The following is a 20,072-nucleotide window of genomic DNA, read 5'->3' on the forward strand; positions in this document are numbered from 1 at the left end:
TACATTTTAAAATACCATTTGTTTTAAAATTGCAGTGTCCCAGTTCCATTATACTTATTTAGAGTTTAAGCTATAGTACGACTTTTGGTTTGCAACATTATTGAATAGTTTGGCTTCTGTGCACCTTACTTTGTCAGAAAGCACCTTGATTGCTGTCTAGTTTGTTTACACTGTATAAAGGTCATTTTAGCTGCAGGGACACCTTATTAAAACAAAAATGCTTGTCAAGTCACTGTGTGAGCCAAATGGCTTTGTTAAACTCTGTTATAGCTCATTAAGCAACCTGTTTAAAAATAGTATTTTACTGATACTTTACATTTTACAAGAAACATCCATGGGATATGGTTTACTGTTGAAAAAAGAAATCAGATACATTGTGAAAAACAGCAGCAAGCTTCACTTTCTGTAATAGGTAAGTATAACACTGCATCCTTCATTTATTTCCTGATAAAAAAAATGACTTGTATTAAATTCAAATGTTATGTATTCATTGCATGTCCAGTATTTTGTCAACATTCCCAAGACAATCTATCAGATCAGTGTTTTTGCCTCTCAAATAGCTCTGAACCATACTGGTTGTGGGCTGCATGCATTCCAAACTGTTACACATACCACAGACTTTAAGAGGTGTTTGCAAAAGGTAATAATAATTTTTAAAAAAGCCTTCGATATGAAGATATGACAGATTATACCATCTGAGCTACTGTGCCTCTTAGTTTTTTCTGATTTTGTAATATAGCTGTGTATGTTTGCAGGACAGCAGATATATATTACCATTTATTTCATAGACAATTATTTTCAGTGAGGAGATTCTGCATTCAAATCAAAACCATAACAGCATCAGGACCTACACAATGTTACACAATATTACATTATATAAAATATTTAAACCATTAACAACAATCAAAACACCCACAGTCACTCAGTAGTTTAGCCATGTGGCTATTTCATTTAGTTGTTTTTTTTTTTTCAATCAAACACAAGGTGGCGCTTCTTCCCTAAAATCACTTAACCTGTGTGTAGTCTTTGAGTCGTCTTGTTTTGTCTGATCATGTTTATCACTACATGAACCACACCTCTCGAGTCATGAGAACAAGCAGCAAATGAATGCAAAAGTATGTTATAAAAATATTATTGAAATGTAAGTACATCTGTAAATATGTATATATGTATACATATGTTAGTATAGATGCATTTCAAGAAATGTAAATAGAGCTAAATACATTTCCTGTTAGAATGTAGTGGTGCTTCAACAGGGTGATGGTTGGCAGGAGGTGGTGTTTAAAGTAAGCTTAGTTACAGCACCCGTACCCTTATATATTTAAAAAAATGCGTATGAAAAAGTAGCGGTAGCCAGAAGCACATCAGTGTGTGTTCGTGTGTGTCTACGGGGGGGGGGGTACATTGCTCATTTTGACAAGTTCCAACACGCCAGTATAAAAATAAACACATCATTTTTACTCAATTCACATTATTGTCAAACACAGAGGTAGTTTCCGCCTATTTTCTCAGTTTATTGACCGAGCTCTCGACGCTCAATTTAAATTAAAAATTCCTGACAGCAGTGCAGTCATACAATTTAAAATGTAATTATCCAGCCATATGTTTCTGTATGTCTATTCAATTGATCTAAATTGTGTCAGATCTAAATACCGCTATCATTAAACAGGACCCCTTCTGACGTTTTCAATATGTTTGCTGTCAGAAATACTCTAATAAGACTTGCACGAGCTGTTCCGTGTTTAATTTGCATAGCCTTTGTACTCTTTTTTTTAAGAATCTCCACAGTGGGGATGTTTAGGTCAGTTGATTAGACCGCACTACACTAGTTACATTTTTAGCTCCACCAGGAGAGAAAATAAAAACCGAATTGGTACCCTAAATTTAAATAAATTAATATGAATTCCAATGGGATATCTGTTATTCCTATGGGACTCTACTTGAATTTTATGAATCTGTGGTAACAAGTGATCTCCATTACATTTTGGCAAGTAGCTACTATTCATAAACCTGCAGCAAATATATAGCAGCCGCCTCCAATTTTGAAAGCATTTTAAGCAAAGGTCACTTGTAAATTAGCTGTATATTCCCTATAATTTATATAAACTTTTATTGAGTCGTAAAATGCACATCAGCCTTTACAAATGTAACTGTACTCTGTACCAACCGTGTCCAGTGATACACTACTGTCACTCACACGGGAGCATGTGGTAAAAATGAAAGCAAGCATTTCTTATGACATTTCACTTTTACAACGGCTATTTCTGCCAGCTTTCTGGGAGAAAGGATTCTGCGCCAACTAGCCATAAGAGTTTATTGGACATACATGCACATGATCTGCCAGAAAAAAAGGAAAAAAGGAAACAGAACGAATTGAAGTTTTAATTATTTCACACGCAGAAGCTATCGCATTCACGGCAGCCAATTTAACACATGACTGTCAGAAAGAAAGATCCGCGTTCGAGTTCTGTGTTTTATAAGCGAACACGTTTCTTTTGACCCGTGCAAATAGACTCGAGAGTATTATTAAGCGATCTGAAAACATTGTCCTCAAGAACTGGATCTTGTTACAGAGCACTGCGTCACTTTTCGGATCACATGGTAATTGCTGCTATTTCAAGGAGCAAGTCTGGGACTGAGAGACACAAAGCTTTTTTTTTCCTTCTTTTTTGCCATCACTTTGTATTGGTGTGTGATAGACACCGGCACAGCTAATGGTGGTACCGCTGCTGCTCTGTTCAAACACTTAGCTCACTACTCTCTCAGCTTCAGCTTGCTCGAATTGACTCTCACGGTCTCGGGAGAGGAAGGCAGCTCTAATTGGTTTCTCAATGAAAGATAATCACCAGCTCCCCAGAGAATCTGTGGATTAGCACTCAGTTTAGATACATCACTGGCTTTTTGTTAGACATCTCATATCCTTTCCTTGCTTTTTCAGTCCATTCAGCAATAAGTATAGGTGGATCGACCAATTCTCACATTAGTGACAGGTCTACTACCCCTCTGAAGCAAGAGGGCTTATTCACACGGATTCAACCATATCGCAAGGTGTGTGTCTTTGCTGGTTAAAAAAAAAAAAAAAAAAAAAAAAAAAAAAAAGTTTGAACAGTTTCGAAAATGAGTGAATTGGAAGAGGACTTTGCCAAAATTTTGATGCTAAAGGAAGAGAGGATAAAGGACTTGGAGAGACGTTTGGCTGAGAAGGAGGAACAGATTCATGAACTGAAACGGAAACTGCACAAATACCAATCGGTGTTGCCAGTCACCCAGATCATGGGACCCAGGACCAGACGGGCTCAGGGAATTTCAGCGGAGTCCCAGAGCTTTAGATCCTTCCAAGACCTCACCAGACAGCCTTTTAGGAAATACACAAAATCTGAGAGGTAGGGGCATTTTACTTAAAGACAAATTGCACCTTTCCACGGTAGGACCTTATCAGTAATACAAAAAAAGTCGTTTAAAAACTTGCTTCTCAATAATATATGTAAATAATACGTTATCGATGGCAATGCATTAACTAACACCTAGTTATACAAAATGTATAAACTATATTTTTGTTCTCAATTTTATTTCATGCAGCTTATATAACTTAAAAAAAACAAACAAACAAAAAAACATTTAAAAACCAGGGCAAAATTACTCCCCTTTGCCTGGCTTCTCTTAATTAATGTTCCTGATAAAAAAAAAAAAAAAAAAAAAAAAACGACGATGCAGCTTTAAGAGGAGAATATAACCTAAGACATCAGTGAGTTTCATTGATCTGATCCATCAGTAAATCCCCACTGGAAATTAAGTAGAGGAAGTACAAGACATTATCGGCTTTCAGTAGCTGGAAGCTGAGAGCAGAAATGTATATTTAAGGATATGTAATATTCCATTAGAAATTGCTTTGTGTGCCCAGTCCAATACATTTCTTTTTTTTTTCTGCTGCTGTTTTACATATCTATTTTGTAATTACTGGAGTGTTCGTTTGCCCATTTACGTTAGTGGACTACATAGCTAAGGCTAACGCAGATAAGAGGCACTTCAAAAAGAAAACCCAGCCACAGGAGTGCTGACAAAATAGCTGTATTTGAATTCGCAGCAACGTCGCCAGTTTCCATGGAGATTGGTGATATTAGAAACTGAATAGACGTGAATGGACTCTATTCTCTAAGGGCTAGGTGCCTGTTTATTACAGAAGTCTTCACCATTGACAAACATAATCGTTGTTTTTGTTGGCGTTCAGGTGTGCATAATGTTTTAATTGGGGCGTAACTTCTTCCTAGAAACAGACATCATTAAGATGACAAAGAATGCTTTATTTTTAAAAACTGGGTATATCAAAAGCGAATATGCTCTAGTACCCCTTGCTAATGCAGAATATGAACGTGGATGTATAGCAGACTCATTGACATATTGTTTGCTTGTGCTGTTTACACAGATCTGGCCCACACACATAACTGGCAGATACATGCAGACATCGTAATGTGAACAGACTGTAATAAAGGGCACATTGTTTGAAGAACCTCGCTATGTTTCCCCCAGTATCCAGCTTAATTTGCAATTTTCAGTAGGCCCTATACAGCAATATGATAGCTTGAACTGTTTGGTCATACATTGTTTTAATAAATACAATTAAATGTTTTTTTCAACTTAATTTGTTAACAATACATTACATTTACATTATTTAAAAACAAACAAACAAACAAACAAATAAAGCACTGATATGACCTTTGCGATGTAAAGTGCCCCCATTTTATGCATAGCCCTATCGTTTATTTTTGTATTTTTTTAAATATATTTTTATTTTAAAAAGTCTCGATGGTGTTTTTGGACTTCAGTAAGTAGACCGTTTATTGAGTGATCTGAGAGGCTGCAATAGCATTGCCTGGAGCTTATTATAAGAGACAGCTGTTAAAGCTACAGTACTTTCAAATCAATTTGCAGCTTGACCTGCTGTCACTCCATTAATGTTAAATGTGGTGCATTCGATTTTAATCTCTTATGTCGGCTTTCTTTTTTGCAGGGTTAGTTACTTTACTAACTCACTTCTCACAAGAGTATCAATGGAAATGATCTAGCACCATTAAAAACTACCTGTAGGCCTACCTAAAGTTTAAACAGAGTGTAATTGCTTGGCAAATCTAACATTATGAATGCCATAAATGACAGTAAGAATAATTTGCATTATTATAAGTGTCATAATGTAAGTTTTAAATACATATTTTGATATCAACTTTGTAAACTCCTTAAGAACTGTAGCAGTAAATAAGTCGATATGATGAAATACATATGATTAAGTAACATAAGTACAGAACATGAGCTGTCTTTTATTCTTCTTCTCTAATAAGTGTTAGTTTTGTGCATTTTTGTCATAGATCTTATTGTATGAGAAGGGGTGGCTAATTGAATGAACAATGAAGCAGACGCTGCAGTGCTTGAAAGTTTAGGGACCCGTTAAAAGCACAGATTGTAGGAGGATCCAATAACCACTTACCCATCTCAAATGACACAAGGTGAAAATGTGACAGCTGCCCATATACACTGACAATGCTTTGCGGATAGGAGTCGGCTTTCCAACATAAGCAAACAATATATATATATACACACACACACACACACACACATATATATATATATAAGACACCCTTCATCCTTCCGGCACAACTGCAGTTTCTAAAACGGTTGATAAATATTTGATGCTAGATGGAGCCTAAATGACTGACCCGCCCCCCCGCGCCCCTGGTAAAGTCCAATCTCTAAGTGGAGACAGTCTGTATAGTCTGTTTAAGGCAGCTATCATAAATGTTTGGAAGAATTAAAAGAATGAATGGAGCTTAAAACAACAACATCATTTTTTGTCACAATATATTGCCGCTAACAATATACAAAAACGATATTTATACAATTAAACAAATAAATAAAATTAATCTATGGTTAATAGAGGACAAGGAAAGTTGAACGTTTTTGCATAACTGATTATTGCTACGATACACGTATCTGTAAATATGAATCGTTTCCAATAATTTTTAAAAAAGTGTCTGTGAAAAGTGTATGTATTTACTGCGTTTTTTTTTTTAGTAGTGAGAAGTAGAATACGAAGAATATATTTTAGCGCAAATATTCCTGTAATGGCAGTATTTTCTAGACGTCGTCGGTCACTCCCTGTGCGCGGGTTTAATTAGTTTACTGGTATTTTAAAGTGACATTACTTTATGAACATATTAAAAACAAAAGTAACAGAAAGGAAAATAATAAGTCAACGGTACACACTGCAAGGTCATAGGGAAAGGTATATTTTAACACATAATGAGTTTGTAATTTTTTTTTAAATGTTACTTTTGCTATAACAAAAAGTAAACACACGGTGGCAGTAATGTTTCATATTTTATCCTGTTGCTTTAATGTTTAATGGTCTTGAATTTGAATGTGGTAAGGACCAATGTATAATGCTTAGGTGCAATGCAGATGACTTCAAGGGCAGGGCTAATTACTCATCATTTATGATTTCGAATTCTCATGGCGAAGGTCATTTACTCTCGCTGTCTGTTGAAGAGCGGTGTGATCTTATGGATGTCCCTGAGATCTTAACATGGTTGTTATTTGAAACGATTCAGTCTTGACTGGTTTTACATACTACCTAACGTTACCTTAGGTAAGGTAGTAGATTTTTGTTAACCAGTCTGTAAATTATTAAATAATAGTGTAGTTTAATTTTAAAAAGCATAACTGGTAATACAATTACATATTTTTATGACTTGTTTATGGCACTGTAAACCTAAAAAAAAAAAAAAACCTAAAATCTATTGGCATCATTTATGATGATGCACTTTGAATCTCATTTATCAGCAAACATTTCCGCAGTGTTGGCTCAAATTGCACTCTTCATGTAACTAACTACAGTGCCTGCAGTTTTAATTGAGCGTTTAATCTTTTGTTGGATGGAACTCCATTTAAGAAATTATTATTTTTCAAGATGCGACAAATACCAGATCCAAATTCTTGAAAAAGGTTGTAGGAAATGAGTAATACATTAGACAAACAACATTAGTAATGGACCTTGTGGGTTCCAAGTTTTTTGCAACTGAACTTACACCTACATATGCATTTGCTCTTGTTCAGATCTACAAGGCCTTGCTATCTACAGTGGTTGGGTTTAGATCAGATAGTTCCATTAGTGTTAGTATTTGGCATCAGAGTGCAGGCTTATTCATCTCATTGCAAGGGTATTGACCAATAGATCCTGTTTCTATTGATCTGAATCGGATGACCTACGGAAGGAAGTAAAAAAAAAAAAAGTGACATTTAAAACCCTACATTTAAATTAAGATGCTTTCAAAGGTAGGGTGGAGGAGGAACATATTACTTTTATTAACTGCAGGTCTACCATGGTGTGTGTGTGTGTGTGTGTGTGTGTGTGTGTGTGTGTGTGTGTGTGTGTGTGTGTGTGTGTACACTGTACAAAACATTAGAAACACCTGCTCTTTCCATGATATAGACTGACGAAGTGAATCCAGGTGAAATCTATGATCCCTTATTGATGTAACCTGTTAAATTCACTTAAATCAGTGTAGACAGGTTAAAGAAGGATTTTGAGGCATGGAAGGGCACAATTGAGACATGGATTTTGTATGTGTGCCATTCAGACGGTAAATGGGCAAGACAAAATATTTAAGTGCCTTTGAACGGGTATGGTAGTAGGTGCCAGGTGCGCCGGTTTGAGTGTGTCAAGAACTGCAACGCTGCTGCGTTTTTCGCGCTCAACAGTTTCCCATGTGTATCAAGGATGGTCCACCCACAACCAAAGGACATCCAACCAACGGCAGGCCAGTGGTTGCAAACGGCAATATGCAGGCAGTGAACATCGTTTTATTAAATACGGGTTGTTAGCTATATTTAACAAATAGGCCAATCTAGAATACACAGTCACGGCATGGGGTTTGCACGGTTTAATAAAAAGCAGTGCATGGTTAATTACAATTCAAAACTAAGTGCAGTGCTGCTCAAGACAATCGCGGAAACGGAGCGTACTAAAAACAACGACAAAACCAATACAAAAACTCCCCGTCTACAGCACTCCTCCAAAATCATCAAGGTCTTTTAAAAAAAATACTGTAATCGAAAACACGTAAAAAACACACGGAGAGAGACAGGAAGCATAGCAGGAGCCTCGCTCTAAATGTCGGCGGCTGTTTTCAGTCAATCTTCTCAACACACAGTCGAACACAAACAAGTCAAATTCCTTCTCTGCTCCTGCTGGCTGTGCGTCCAACCGCCACTCCAAACAAACGCAGTTTCACGTCAAACAGGATCAAAAACAAACCTCTTGAACGAATGAAACCAATAACTTTTTTTTTTTTTTTTACCAGGTGCTCAGCTTCTTCAAATTATTCAATTAGCACCTGTGGGGGCTGAGAACAGTAGAACATGCCAGTGCCAGCGAGATCTGTGCAAATCACAAAGTAACGTGCCAAAATTAACGTGCTTTATAAACGTGTTAATAAAACAAACTAACATAACATGACAAACCCAAAAAGTGAATATACTACAATAGGAAAATCAGACGTGCCTAAATAAAGTGACTTGGGTCACTCCGTTACATTAATAAGAATCATTTTTTGACTACCATGTGACGACATGATAGAGAACACTGTTTATCAAGCCAACACACCTAGGAACAACACACAGCCAATAGGATTTTACTTAAAAACTTACGTTGCTTGCCCACCTTTGTCTACACTTAGAAACGACCATAACTTTTTTTTTTTTTTAAACACAAACACTGCAGATTATAATTTACATTCTTTGAAAGCAATTTGTCAGTCTGATAAGCAAAAATTGTATATCACAGTTCATAACAAGACAGCAAATTAATAACTCTGGGCATTTGTCCCAAGTTTCAGTCATCATTTATTGCTTAATTTTGGCAGGTGGATAGTAGACGATGAGATGAGGTGAACATTTTATTTTCCAGAAATCTACATTATTTCTTATCAATTCTTCTGTTGCCTGATATTTGTAACAATACAGTAGATTAAAAATAATTAAATATCAACAACATTTTGGTTGTGTTAGAACCCTTCATGACCTCATTAAAATCACTGATTGTACTGCATTCAAAATACACAGCAGTAGAGAAAAGCAAAATATATCTGCATTCAACCAAACTGACCTTTTATTTTTACTGTTGAAATTGTTAGTCTAATTGTTTGCTCATAACAAGCTGGCTGAATAAACCTGATTCCTTCTTTCTCTGCTTTTGACACCCATATCTGGCGGACCATGAATTCATTATTGAAATGTAGTCATTTTGGATGAACAAAGAATTCCAGCCCCAAGGAAAATACCATTAACAACATGTTATGTCATGAGATGACAATTCAGCACATATGACTGTCAGCTAAGCCTTCGATAGTATTGTGAGGGTAAAGCAAAACACTAAATCTATTCTTAATATTCAGTTCTTATAATAGATTGAGGGGTTTGCTACATTTTTGCCGTTACAAATTGGGTGTAGGTGCACATGGATGGCAAGTTTGCAAAATATTAAAATTGTTCTGGAGAGCTACCCAAGCGTTCTTCATTGCTTACGGACATTAATTCCTTCAGGGAGCTTGGGGGTGGAAATATGGAGCCAAGTCTATTCTCCCATAGACTCATTACTTAGAAATTCATGATAGTTTAGAACAGATTCGGTTCAGTTTTACTTTCTGGAGATCATAGAAATACATGAGGAATACTGGGTTTTTTTTGAGTGGGATAAAAAGGAACCCCTTTTTTATATTTTATAATAATTGTTTAATACCACAATAAAACACTGCATCAATACTATTATGAACCCAGAGCTTGTCTGGTGTTTTGTAGTTTGTGTATTTTACATCCACCCCAGACTGAAAAATATGATAAACTACACACTGCTCTAGAGATAAATCTACTTACATGATATGGAAGATGTTGGAAACCAAAAATCTAATCTAAAATAAAAATAATTTTTTTTGAAGCGTTAGTGGACAACTAAAATAAATTTCAAGCTATCCCAGAGACACTTCGTGCAGGGGTAAAAAATAAAAAATAAAATTCCTGAAGATTCGATTAGTAGTAACAGTTATTCTAAAGCATCAATATTATTCTCAGGGAGACCAAAAGCAACACTTGGTTAGTGACATTTCTTTTCAGGACCACTCCCAGATGTCACTGTGTCTTTGTTCATCAACCTCGTCATCTCCAGTAGAATATATCTATATATATATATGCATGCATCTGCTGTTTATATACTTGAGACATTGTTTTATTTACAGGGCGGTCTGAGATTAGGTCCCATCATCTGAGGTACATTACTACTGTAAATCAAAGTAATTTTAAAAACTGACCTTCACATTCTTGAAAGCAACATAGGCATTCTGTATTTCCTTTCCCAATTCAAAATTCTGAACCTTTTTTATTCATGATTTGAATGTGGTTACCAGGACAATTCTTTTAGCTTAACTGATATTAAACATATTGTAGGCCTATATTTTTTTGACCAGGCCTGTAATGGTTTGAATGGTTGAAAGTTATTGCTATAATTCATACATTGGGCCTGATTCAACTTTTAGCATGGAACAAAACACGTATGAATTAATGCATTAAACAGGGAGAGTGTGGTATTGTTTTTTTTTTTCATTTGATCCAATTCATACATCGGAACATATCTTTAAATAAATAAAAAAAATCTGACTTCAAATAAAAAAAAAAAAATCGACTTTTTATAGTCACTTGATTCTCAGTGTTGACCACAAGGGGGCGCTTTAGGTACGTCTCAGTTGAGTATTTCGTCTCCCATTAAAGCAGATTTAAAGCTATGAAGACTGTTTTAACAAACCACAGTAGACTGTAGTCAGAGCCTCGGTAGCCAAAACCGATTTATAATCCCAGCATGCTCCCATACTAAACACTTTTAGTATTTACAGTATTTTACAGATTACAGAATTTTACAGTCTTTTCAGATAATAATTATTTTGTGAAGATGTAGAATTACATTTAACCAATACCTTAATCAAACCTGATATAGGTTAGTAGCTGCCAGTGTGTGATAGTAATAATTACTCTTCAGGTCACTAGATCGCGTATCTTTCTACGTGTGTGTCCAGCATTAGGACATTCCACTGAATAATCTGTCGTTTCTCATTTAAAGTAACTAGCCAGTTTGTGTTGGCTACACTTTCATTGTCTTCACACTGTTACTAGTTAAACAGTAAGCATTAGTCCAAAATAAAAATGAACAATGTTATACAAAGAAAAGCTTTGTTCTGGTGAACACTTCTGGTATGTTCTTTAGATTTATCACAGCTTGCTGAAGACTTGCCATAGCATGTGCATTTGTATAGATCGTTTGGATGTTATTATCTGATCCCATAACGCAAGCATATATAACATTTAATAAAGATAAGTGCATCAAGTGGACTCTTAGAAAAGAGGGCTCCTGTGGCTGTCAATCAAGAGCGTGGATGCCAGCAAATAACAGAACATTAACTGTCCCCATCGGGTAACAACTTCTAAAGGGTACTGTATGGAATTTCGTGTATATGCTGCACCTGACAATTCCTTACGTTTTGCAAGCAAATACTCTGCAGGCAATCTCTGTGGAGAGTTCTGAATTTTTTCAACTATTATTTATTACATTTTTTTGGGAGGTTATAATCAATACAGTATATTTCAAATAGCATCATTAGAGTCAGTGATAAATTACATTACATAATTGTGTTGCCGGCAGAAGACAATGGTTATCTTTGAAGCGTAATTTTAATATAGTAGTCCAATATTCTAGAAATAGGGTGCATGAGAAATTGTATGCTAAAAAGGGGGCGGCATATAAAAAGTGTGCGCATCACTGTACCAGCCTTCGGTAAACTAGCTGAAATAATGTGTGTTTCTAGGAGGGAAGTAGCATACCCTGCTAAATCAAATAAATAAATAAATAGAACATCAAAAGAATAGCAATTTAAATATTGTGTTCAAAGCAGTTTTCCTATTACATGGATATATGTAAATTAAGTAATTGAAAAAAAAACAGACATGCTTACAATTATCAATACAATTATAAATTGGGATATTTAAATAAGTTATACTTAATTATTGTACCCCTCTGGTGTCTAGTAGGGCCTACTTGAAGGCACATTTTAAAATGAAACCAATGCTCTAATGTCTCACTGCATTTATAACAACATCCCCAGTTCATGATTACCCACCGTCTCATTGTATTGAGTTTTTTTTTTTTTTTTTTTAATTAACTTTGAAATCGGTTTCTATTACGATACAGCTTGTCCAAAACTGAAACTAACAAGAGTAGCAGTACGTGATGGCTTTCGTGGGTTGAAAGATACAAGTGCATTGTGCTTTGACATCCTGCAGGCGCCTCACTCTCTCCGGTCTGTATCACAGCGACTGACGTCTAGAAAAAAAAAAAAAAAAGAAACTGTGAAACGCCACATTCTGACGCTGCAGTACTGGAGGGGACTTTCTCCGCGATACCTGCGTTTTAAATGCTTTCGCAATACCTAGATGGTATTCTTCAAACGTCTCAGGCTTAGCCGCTGAAGTCAAACAAGGTTGCCGAAGGATTGCTTGCAGGGGAACTGAAAAGTTATTTCCAAAGTAGCAAAAATACTTTTGGAAAAGTTGCCATTGCCGTGCGTTTACCGTGCTATGGGTACATTACGGGATCTCCAGTATGCGCTGCAGGAGAAGATAGAGGAATTGAGGCAGCGCGATGCGCTTATCGACGAGCTGGAGCTGGAGTTGGATCAGAAGGACGAGCTGATCCAGAAGCTGCAGAACGAGTTGGATAAGTACCGCTCTGTGATCCGACCGGCTACACAGCAGGTCCAGAAACAGACGTCCTGCGTCCTGCAGGAGCAGAGGACCAAGAGGCAGGCGATCTCAGCTGAGCCCACCGCCTTTGACATTCAGGACCTCAGCCATGTAACCCTACCCTTCTACCACAAGAGTCCACAGTAGGTTTGGAAGTTCAGTAGAATTTTCTCATTCTACATGTGTTTGTATGTTGCGCATTGTTGGTGTGTAATATTAATAATTCACAGTTCACACACACACACACACACACAAACACACACGGGCTTTTGCACTTTAAACTGCACTAATTTCGACATCGTCTAATTTTCTGAAACAATTACCGATATTGTTTGAACGTCGACTTTTTTATCTTCTACAAACGAATCTCATATAGGAGCCAATATCTGTCTCTTTAAATCCTGCAATATTACGTATGATATCTTGGTAAAATAGACCCCAGGCCTCAGGCTTTTCTCTGCTTAATCTTTATTTTTAGCCCCCCTAAAAGTACTAAAAAGTTACTGATATTACCCGCATTAAACATGACAGAGCAGTGAGCTTGGTGTTCAGAGACCGTTCTATAAGCAGATAGGTTATCGTGTTTCCGTAATTAGCATCTAATGCCAACCACCCGGGCAAGCTCTATTGTTTACCCTGTCGTGCCTTTTCTATTCTGTTCATTCACACCCGAACTCCTACAGTGAGCATGTATACCATCAGTGTGTGCTGGCTATCATTAATCCCAGTGTATAGCTTCAATTGAAGACATGGAACCTCTGAAAAACTTCAAGCTGCAAGTGTCCCACAATCACATGCCTATTTAAACTGAATATAATCAGTTGGTGTCTGTTTACTACACTCTCATCTTTTAAACTTCTGTGCAGCAGCCATTATTGGCTTTTCTGTCTCTAAAAGTAGCGCAGCTCCAGACGTGCAGTCTTATTATGCATGTGCCTGCTAATGCCTGCAACAGCAGATTATAGGTGCCATTTGTCAGCTGAACAGTAGCTCAGGGCAGCAAAATAAAAATGTAAACACAAACACAAGGGTATCTGGTTTAACCCACGGGCTGCTTTTGTTATTTGCAAAATGACTGTTAAAGATGTTTTTAGGTGAGGTAAAACAAAAGACACTGGTTAAGCTCCAGGGTCAACTCCCCTGACAACCAAGATATAGGGAGGGAGGTGCTCTGCCTTACATGCTGTACTGTTATAAATTAAGTTATTCAAAATAGACAATCAAATCACTTTTGTTATTGTTTCAACAACCATGATTCCATTTGTAAAGCTTTTTAAAAGGCTTTTAAAGTCTGAATTTAAAAGTCATGTCTTGTTTACTTTCAGTATATACAAGACTGATAAATAAATATAGAAAACTTTAAATTAAAAGGAATACAAATCTAACTTGTATGGTTGTAGAGGGTTCAGTAATGCCAGTGCTTTTATCCAGCATTGGGGAACCATATCACACTTTAGAGTTTTATGTAGTTTTTGGCTACATTGCTATGCATTATTTTTGTTATGTCATGAAAAGTTAGTCGTCAGATCTTTTTATTTATTTTTTTGACAGAGTGCATTCTATTGCTAGGCACACTGTCTATCATGTAAAATGAATTATATTTATAAAATAGGGATATTCATAAAATGTGGACTATTTTAATATGGAAGTAAACATTTTGCTATTTGAATAGATGGAGAATGCATCTCTCTGCACCCATCTCACCTGTTGAAAGAGAGGAGCTTCAGACTGCCTGCTTTCTATCTCCTTGTAAAACACTACCGGAAAGTACCTTCAAATGAGTTAAGGGTAGCTACAGTATACTTATTAATATATAGAAGTTATTCCTCAAAGCAGTGATAACAAACATGCTTTTCGGTGAGCTTGTTACCCCTCTAGCTCACCCTAATGATCCAATCCTTCTTTAGGATGCGTTATTGAGTGCTTTACAATCTGAGGGTATGTGAAGGTGCCAGAACTGCATCTTACATTCGCATAACTAGACTAATACCTGCTTTCTGGCTTGCGATTCAGTAAAGTTATTAATATTGAACGTAGTACACATGTAGATCACTTTATAGGAGAGAAGTGGTTAGGGTCATTTGTTTGTTATTGTGTCTTGTTTTCAAAATGATACTTAGATTATTTAAAAAAACAAAACAAAAAAATGATACATCCAAATTGGGTGAAATCCAGTTTCTCATTCCGAGTAATGGCAGCTGCAGATTTAAGTTCAGCTTTCAAAAACACACTAAATTATCAGTAATAATAATAAAAATATAATAACATTTACGTATCACTCTTTAACACGCTATCCATTTGATCTGTTGACAGCTTGTGAAGACACATGTGGTAAGTTTGTAGTCATACCCCATTCACTCCAAATCCCTTTCTGATTACATACTTTATGCTTCTGTATATTGACAGCTTATAGCTCATGATCGCTCCACACAACAGCACAAACTGAAAAGCATGACAGATGTTTGAGCTTCCGTAGCTGTAAACAGATAGGATTGATAGTGAGTCTGTTTTCTCCACAGTTTGTTGGGGAAAGGCTTAGTTTATTTTTCTGATAACAGTGTTGTTACAATTCACAATACATTATACACATAACAAACATCATGCAACCAAAATAAAATCCATGAAATGACTTACTTGGTACTATTTGAACAACTTGTGCATAGAATCAGAAGATGTTGAACTTGTAAAGAAAAATTACCTTTCTTAGCTGCGTAATCCTGGATACTGATAGGCTACAATCTTATTGTAGTACACTGCTGACATTTCTTTATAATGTTTGGGATAGGAAGAAAACCTAAACCCAAGCCATCTTTGTGTTTCACACCCCTGTAACTAAAACTGTCTTCAATGTATATAGGATTTTTTTTTTTTGTTAAGTATCCCTAAGGTCTAGGAGGATTGAATTCATTATAAATATGAGAATTTTCTGTTCCATTCCAGTTATATTATGATCACTGCATACCTAATGACCTATTTAATTAATGGAGCTGTTCAGTCCTGTTAATTTTATATCCATGAAAATCAGGCATGGTTCACTGCATACCATAAGTGAAGTTGCCACAAATTTTTTAGTCATATTTGAGTCAGATTTTATTTCATTGAGATATACAGAATTGCTTACATCAAATCCAGTGGCAAGCTGTCTGACTAGTAATTGATTTCTAATTATAGTACAAATAAGTAGGACATATATAAAGTGATGTTGCTCAGTGATGGGTACAAGTTAAGAAATACATGGCTTACACAGTTTTAACAGTATATTTTACTGAATCGTATTGCTTTTTATTACACAGCTTCCCCCAGAACTGATTGCACAAATCACAAAGAAGACACATATCCTAAATGTACTGGTTGAGGGGTCAAATATTCAACCCTTTCTTTTAGAATGCTAGGTGTTTTGAATGTGTGAATGTCATCCATTTTCAGAACCACTGACCTCTTGGCTGTACTGTGTTAAAACACAATTACCTGCTGGATAGAGAATAATAGCTTTATTCTCAGTACATGTAGGCAACTATAATACTGGGGCACCACTGATTTATATTCTCTGTTGAAATCTGGGCTAAATTGTCTTCATACTATGGCAGGCAATGGAAATAATATACTGTTTTAAACATCTCCCAATTTAGTTGCATTGTGCCTATTTGTATGTACAGTACATGTAATTAATTTAAACTTGCCTCACTGTAATATTGATGCATATTTTGTTAAGAAATGTAATCATTGAAGACTAAGCTTAATTTAGCTATCCCTAATCCGACTCTAATTTGAAGGAACGGTGAGAATGAAAGGATAGTTCTTTCTATCTGAGATGTTTCCATGATTAGTTGCCTTCTTCGTTCCATTTACTTAGTAGTTCTAAGGTATCAGCAGCCAATCTTTAGAAGAAAAGAACAAAATTAAATTAACAGTATCATTTGAAAATGATCAAGTCTTTTAAAAGCCTATATTTCTTATTCTGTAGCTAGCCCTGTGTTTTTTTTTTTTTTTTTTTTTTTAATATATTACCTTTGTGAAATACCAAATGTTAATACAACAAAATATCAAATTCCAAAATTCAGAACTATTGTACCATTATGTAAAAGACTCATAATCGCCTTCTTACCCTTCACTTACTCTTAAGCTTAATGAGCTTTTTGAAGAGTTCAGTTTCTCACGTTTAAGTTTGTGATGATTGATACTCGACATACAGATCCCTGGCTTCATCAACGACCTGCACCTTTACAGTACCATTCGTAGAGTGTTTGAGACGAAAAACAGGTTTTTCTTTCTTTATATTGATGAGAAGCAATGTAGGAACAGCTTCGAGGGAAAACGGATAATTCAGTGTGAAATTTCATTAAAAAAAGATAACATAATGGTACTTGACAGGAGTACTTTAGTTAGAGTCAATCCAGTCTCGGAGATACATTGAGAACAGCAGAGGGGAAGTGCTTTGATTGATGAAGGAACAGTTGTCATCCTGAATTCTCAGTTCCTCCCTCTCTCGATGCTAAAACATGGTTTTGCCTGCAACCACTTCAATAGGAAGTTTGGCCGCAATGGTCCATGGCAAAATTTAAAGCTTTTCCCTTATTATTCCGTCTGTTTGTTGTCTTCACTCGAGGAAGTATTTGTCTGCCTATTGTTATTTATTTATTTATTTTTATGTATTGCATTGCACAGTAAATTACATTTAAAATAGTATCCTACATTGTAAGGATCTGTTACATTTCTATAGCATGTGACTGGATGCAGTGATGCACAGATAATAGCTGTGTGAGGTGTAATGTTATTTTAGTTTTTAAAATATTTCCAAGCTCTTTGAGTAAATCTGTGTTTCACTGTGGAATGTGCCCATCAGGCCCCATGCTATAGGGACATATTTTAGCCTTTTAAGGGAAGCAGTTTTCAGACCTTACATGCAGCTGTAAACTGTGTTCAGGAGAAAAAAGACAAAATAAACCTTAAAAATCCAGCTGGTTAATTCAGACATCACTTTGCCAGTTCCCAGACTTCTTTTATAAACAAAAACCCAGAAGGAAGACAGATTGTTAATGTTAAAACTGTTTGACCTTATTTACCACATGCTTGTAAAAAAACACCATCTGGACAAATATGATATCAGCATTCCATAATAACAACTGCCAGGTTATCTATTTAACCCTTTGCGGACTGTGAGAATTGTAACATTTTGAGGGCTGATTGAGATAACTTAACTTCAGTGCATGTATTAGAGCTGTTGCTCTGCAGATTACTAAATAAATAATGATTTCATTCTATCCTCAAGTATGCCCACACTGACCTAGTTTGAACGTGACTCAAAAGTTTAAAAGTAGTAAGCAATTACTTCATGGATCAAATTCGATCGAAATTATAAAGGGCTGTCTGCAAAGGTTTAGAGCAGCCAAGGTATTGTGTTTTGGTACCTCACAAACATACTCCACTTTCTTAGTATTTTATTGTGACTCCACATGGCGATGATTGCAGCAGGCAGAATCTCAGAAAGAAGTCTGTTCTGTTTTTTCTCTTTTGTTTGGATAACATGCAATGTTCAGCTACCGAGTTGTAATTACATGCAAGAGAAGCTAGAAACAATTCTCCACAAGGAAACATTGCGCATGGAGAATGCTGTATCATATGCACGCCTAGCGCTTCTGCTCATTGTTTTGATGTTTGCAATATGTAAATAGTAGGGTAGCAAAATGGCCAAAATATTTGCGGGACAAGGACTTTTCATTAAATATTTTAATTTGGGGATAAGTGCATTTAATCTTTGGCTCCCGACCAAATACTTTAAGGAAAATGTAATTGGACATGGGGCTACAGTTGTCAGTTCTGCATTTTATCTTGCTATTCCCTGCAGGAGCTGCATATCCCCAGTGATAGGAAAAGGAGGGGTGTCCTGGAAAAAGTTGATAACCCACAGAAAGTTCATTTTCCAGTTGTAAATCCTGCTGAAAAGATATTAATGTGAAATTAGGTGTTTATGGGATTTTAAATATATAGTCCAATCTGCTAAATCAGGAACCTCACCACCATAAGCAATTAAGAAATGAGTGGGTTAACATGTTTTCCATATTCAAATTAACTGTACATTTGCAATTGACAAACCACTTTTAATTAAGACAGTTTTATTATTTTTTAGTCCAACCAACATGGTCTACAACAATAACACGTTTTTCTTATTAAAAATTAAAACACATTAGAAACAAATATTGGATTGTATGTTTTTGCCCATAAAAAAGATTCTAACATTCATTAACATAACTTTAAATGTTGTTCTTAAGGACAAGGCATTATTTCAAACTTTAACCAACATGTTTTACCAGAACTGTTTATTGTTGTTTTTAAAACTGAACACAAAATTTCAAACAGTTTAATTTCCTTACAAAATTGTAAACATGCCCACAGAGCTGTTCAAGGCTGTTCAATCTTAAAATAACCAAAAACTGTTTTACACTTTCAATTGAACTTTTTTTAAAGATTGATGAAACTCCTTAAAATGAGAAAAACTGAACTGAAGTTCCTTCCAACTTATTAACAGTGAAAATATCTTTTGAAGTAAAACATAACATAAATATTTAACTTTCTAGGAAAAGAAATCCCAGTCTGACATTCCATATTATTTTTATAAATGGGAGGCAATTTCAAAATAGCACTCTTCTTTTTTGGCGTATCTGTCTTTAGTTATCATCAGTGTCCTGATCGTTCTCATTTTCATTTACTCCAAGACTTTCACACCCATCACGACAGAGCATCTGCTTGGAAAAACCTTCAATGTGGACCCTTGGAATGTAGTCATACAGAGATTCAATGTCTTTAGCTTTTGCTGCATGTGTTTTCTTGGTTTTTTTTGTATTTTTGGGTCAAGAGTTTAGGATCAGCCATAGATTTCTGCATTTGCTTCTTTGAAAGATTGACTATAATCCAGATGTATGATCCAATAGTGCAGGACACTCATTTTCAGTGGGTCTTCTTCATCGAAACGAAACTTCACTAGTTTCCTAAACTTCACTTTTGCCCCATCTTCAGTTACCATTTTCCATTGAATACAGTTGATCAAGGAGTTCATAAACTTGTCCTGTGTCATATGCTGAACCTGCAGAGGCCTTTTTCTGCATGCTTCCTCCATGATGTCTATCCATTCATCTGGGGTAAACACATTTGTAACATGTCTTCGAACATAAGTTTCAGTGATTACAAAATCCTCATCAGAAGGGAGCATTATATGACCAGTAAGGGGAAAATGATGTTCGATT

General features: G+C 35.8%; 1 protein-coding gene and 1 long non-coding RNA gene across 3 annotated transcripts in view; one reads left to right on the forward strand and one right to left on the reverse strand.

The window, feature by feature from the left end:
- Window positions 1-2,360: 2,360 nt before the first annotated feature.
- Window positions 2,361-20,072, forward strand: part of LOC121325521 (cGMP-dependent protein kinase 1-like) — a 143,069-nt gene continuing 125,357 nt past the window's right edge. Inside the window, exon 1 of one of the 2 annotated variants that reach the window (XM_041268077.1) lies at window positions 2,361-3,383. In XM_041268077.1, coding sequence (XP_041124011.1) covers window positions 3,118-3,383 — 266 coding nt within the window. In that variant the 5' untranslated portion in view covers window positions 2,361-3,117. Of the gene's footprint in view, window positions 3,384-12,430; window positions 12,975-20,072 lie in introns of those variants that run through there. The other variant, XM_041268076.1, reaches the window with a different exon arrangement.
- Window positions 10,859-12,603, reverse strand: LOC121325523. Its single transcript, XR_005951349.1, has 2 exons — window positions 12,519-12,603; window positions 10,859-12,412 (listed from the first exon to the last, which is right to left on the reverse strand). It is a non-coding gene; the product is annotated as an uncharacterized LOC121325523 (long non-coding RNA).

The sequence above is a fragment of the Polyodon spathula genome, chromosome 13, assembly GCF_017654505.1.
Source record: "Polyodon spathula isolate WHYD16114869_AA chromosome 13, ASM1765450v1, whole genome shotgun sequence".
Taxonomy (NCBI): domain Eukaryota; kingdom Metazoa; phylum Chordata; class Actinopteri; order Acipenseriformes; family Polyodontidae; genus Polyodon; species Polyodon spathula.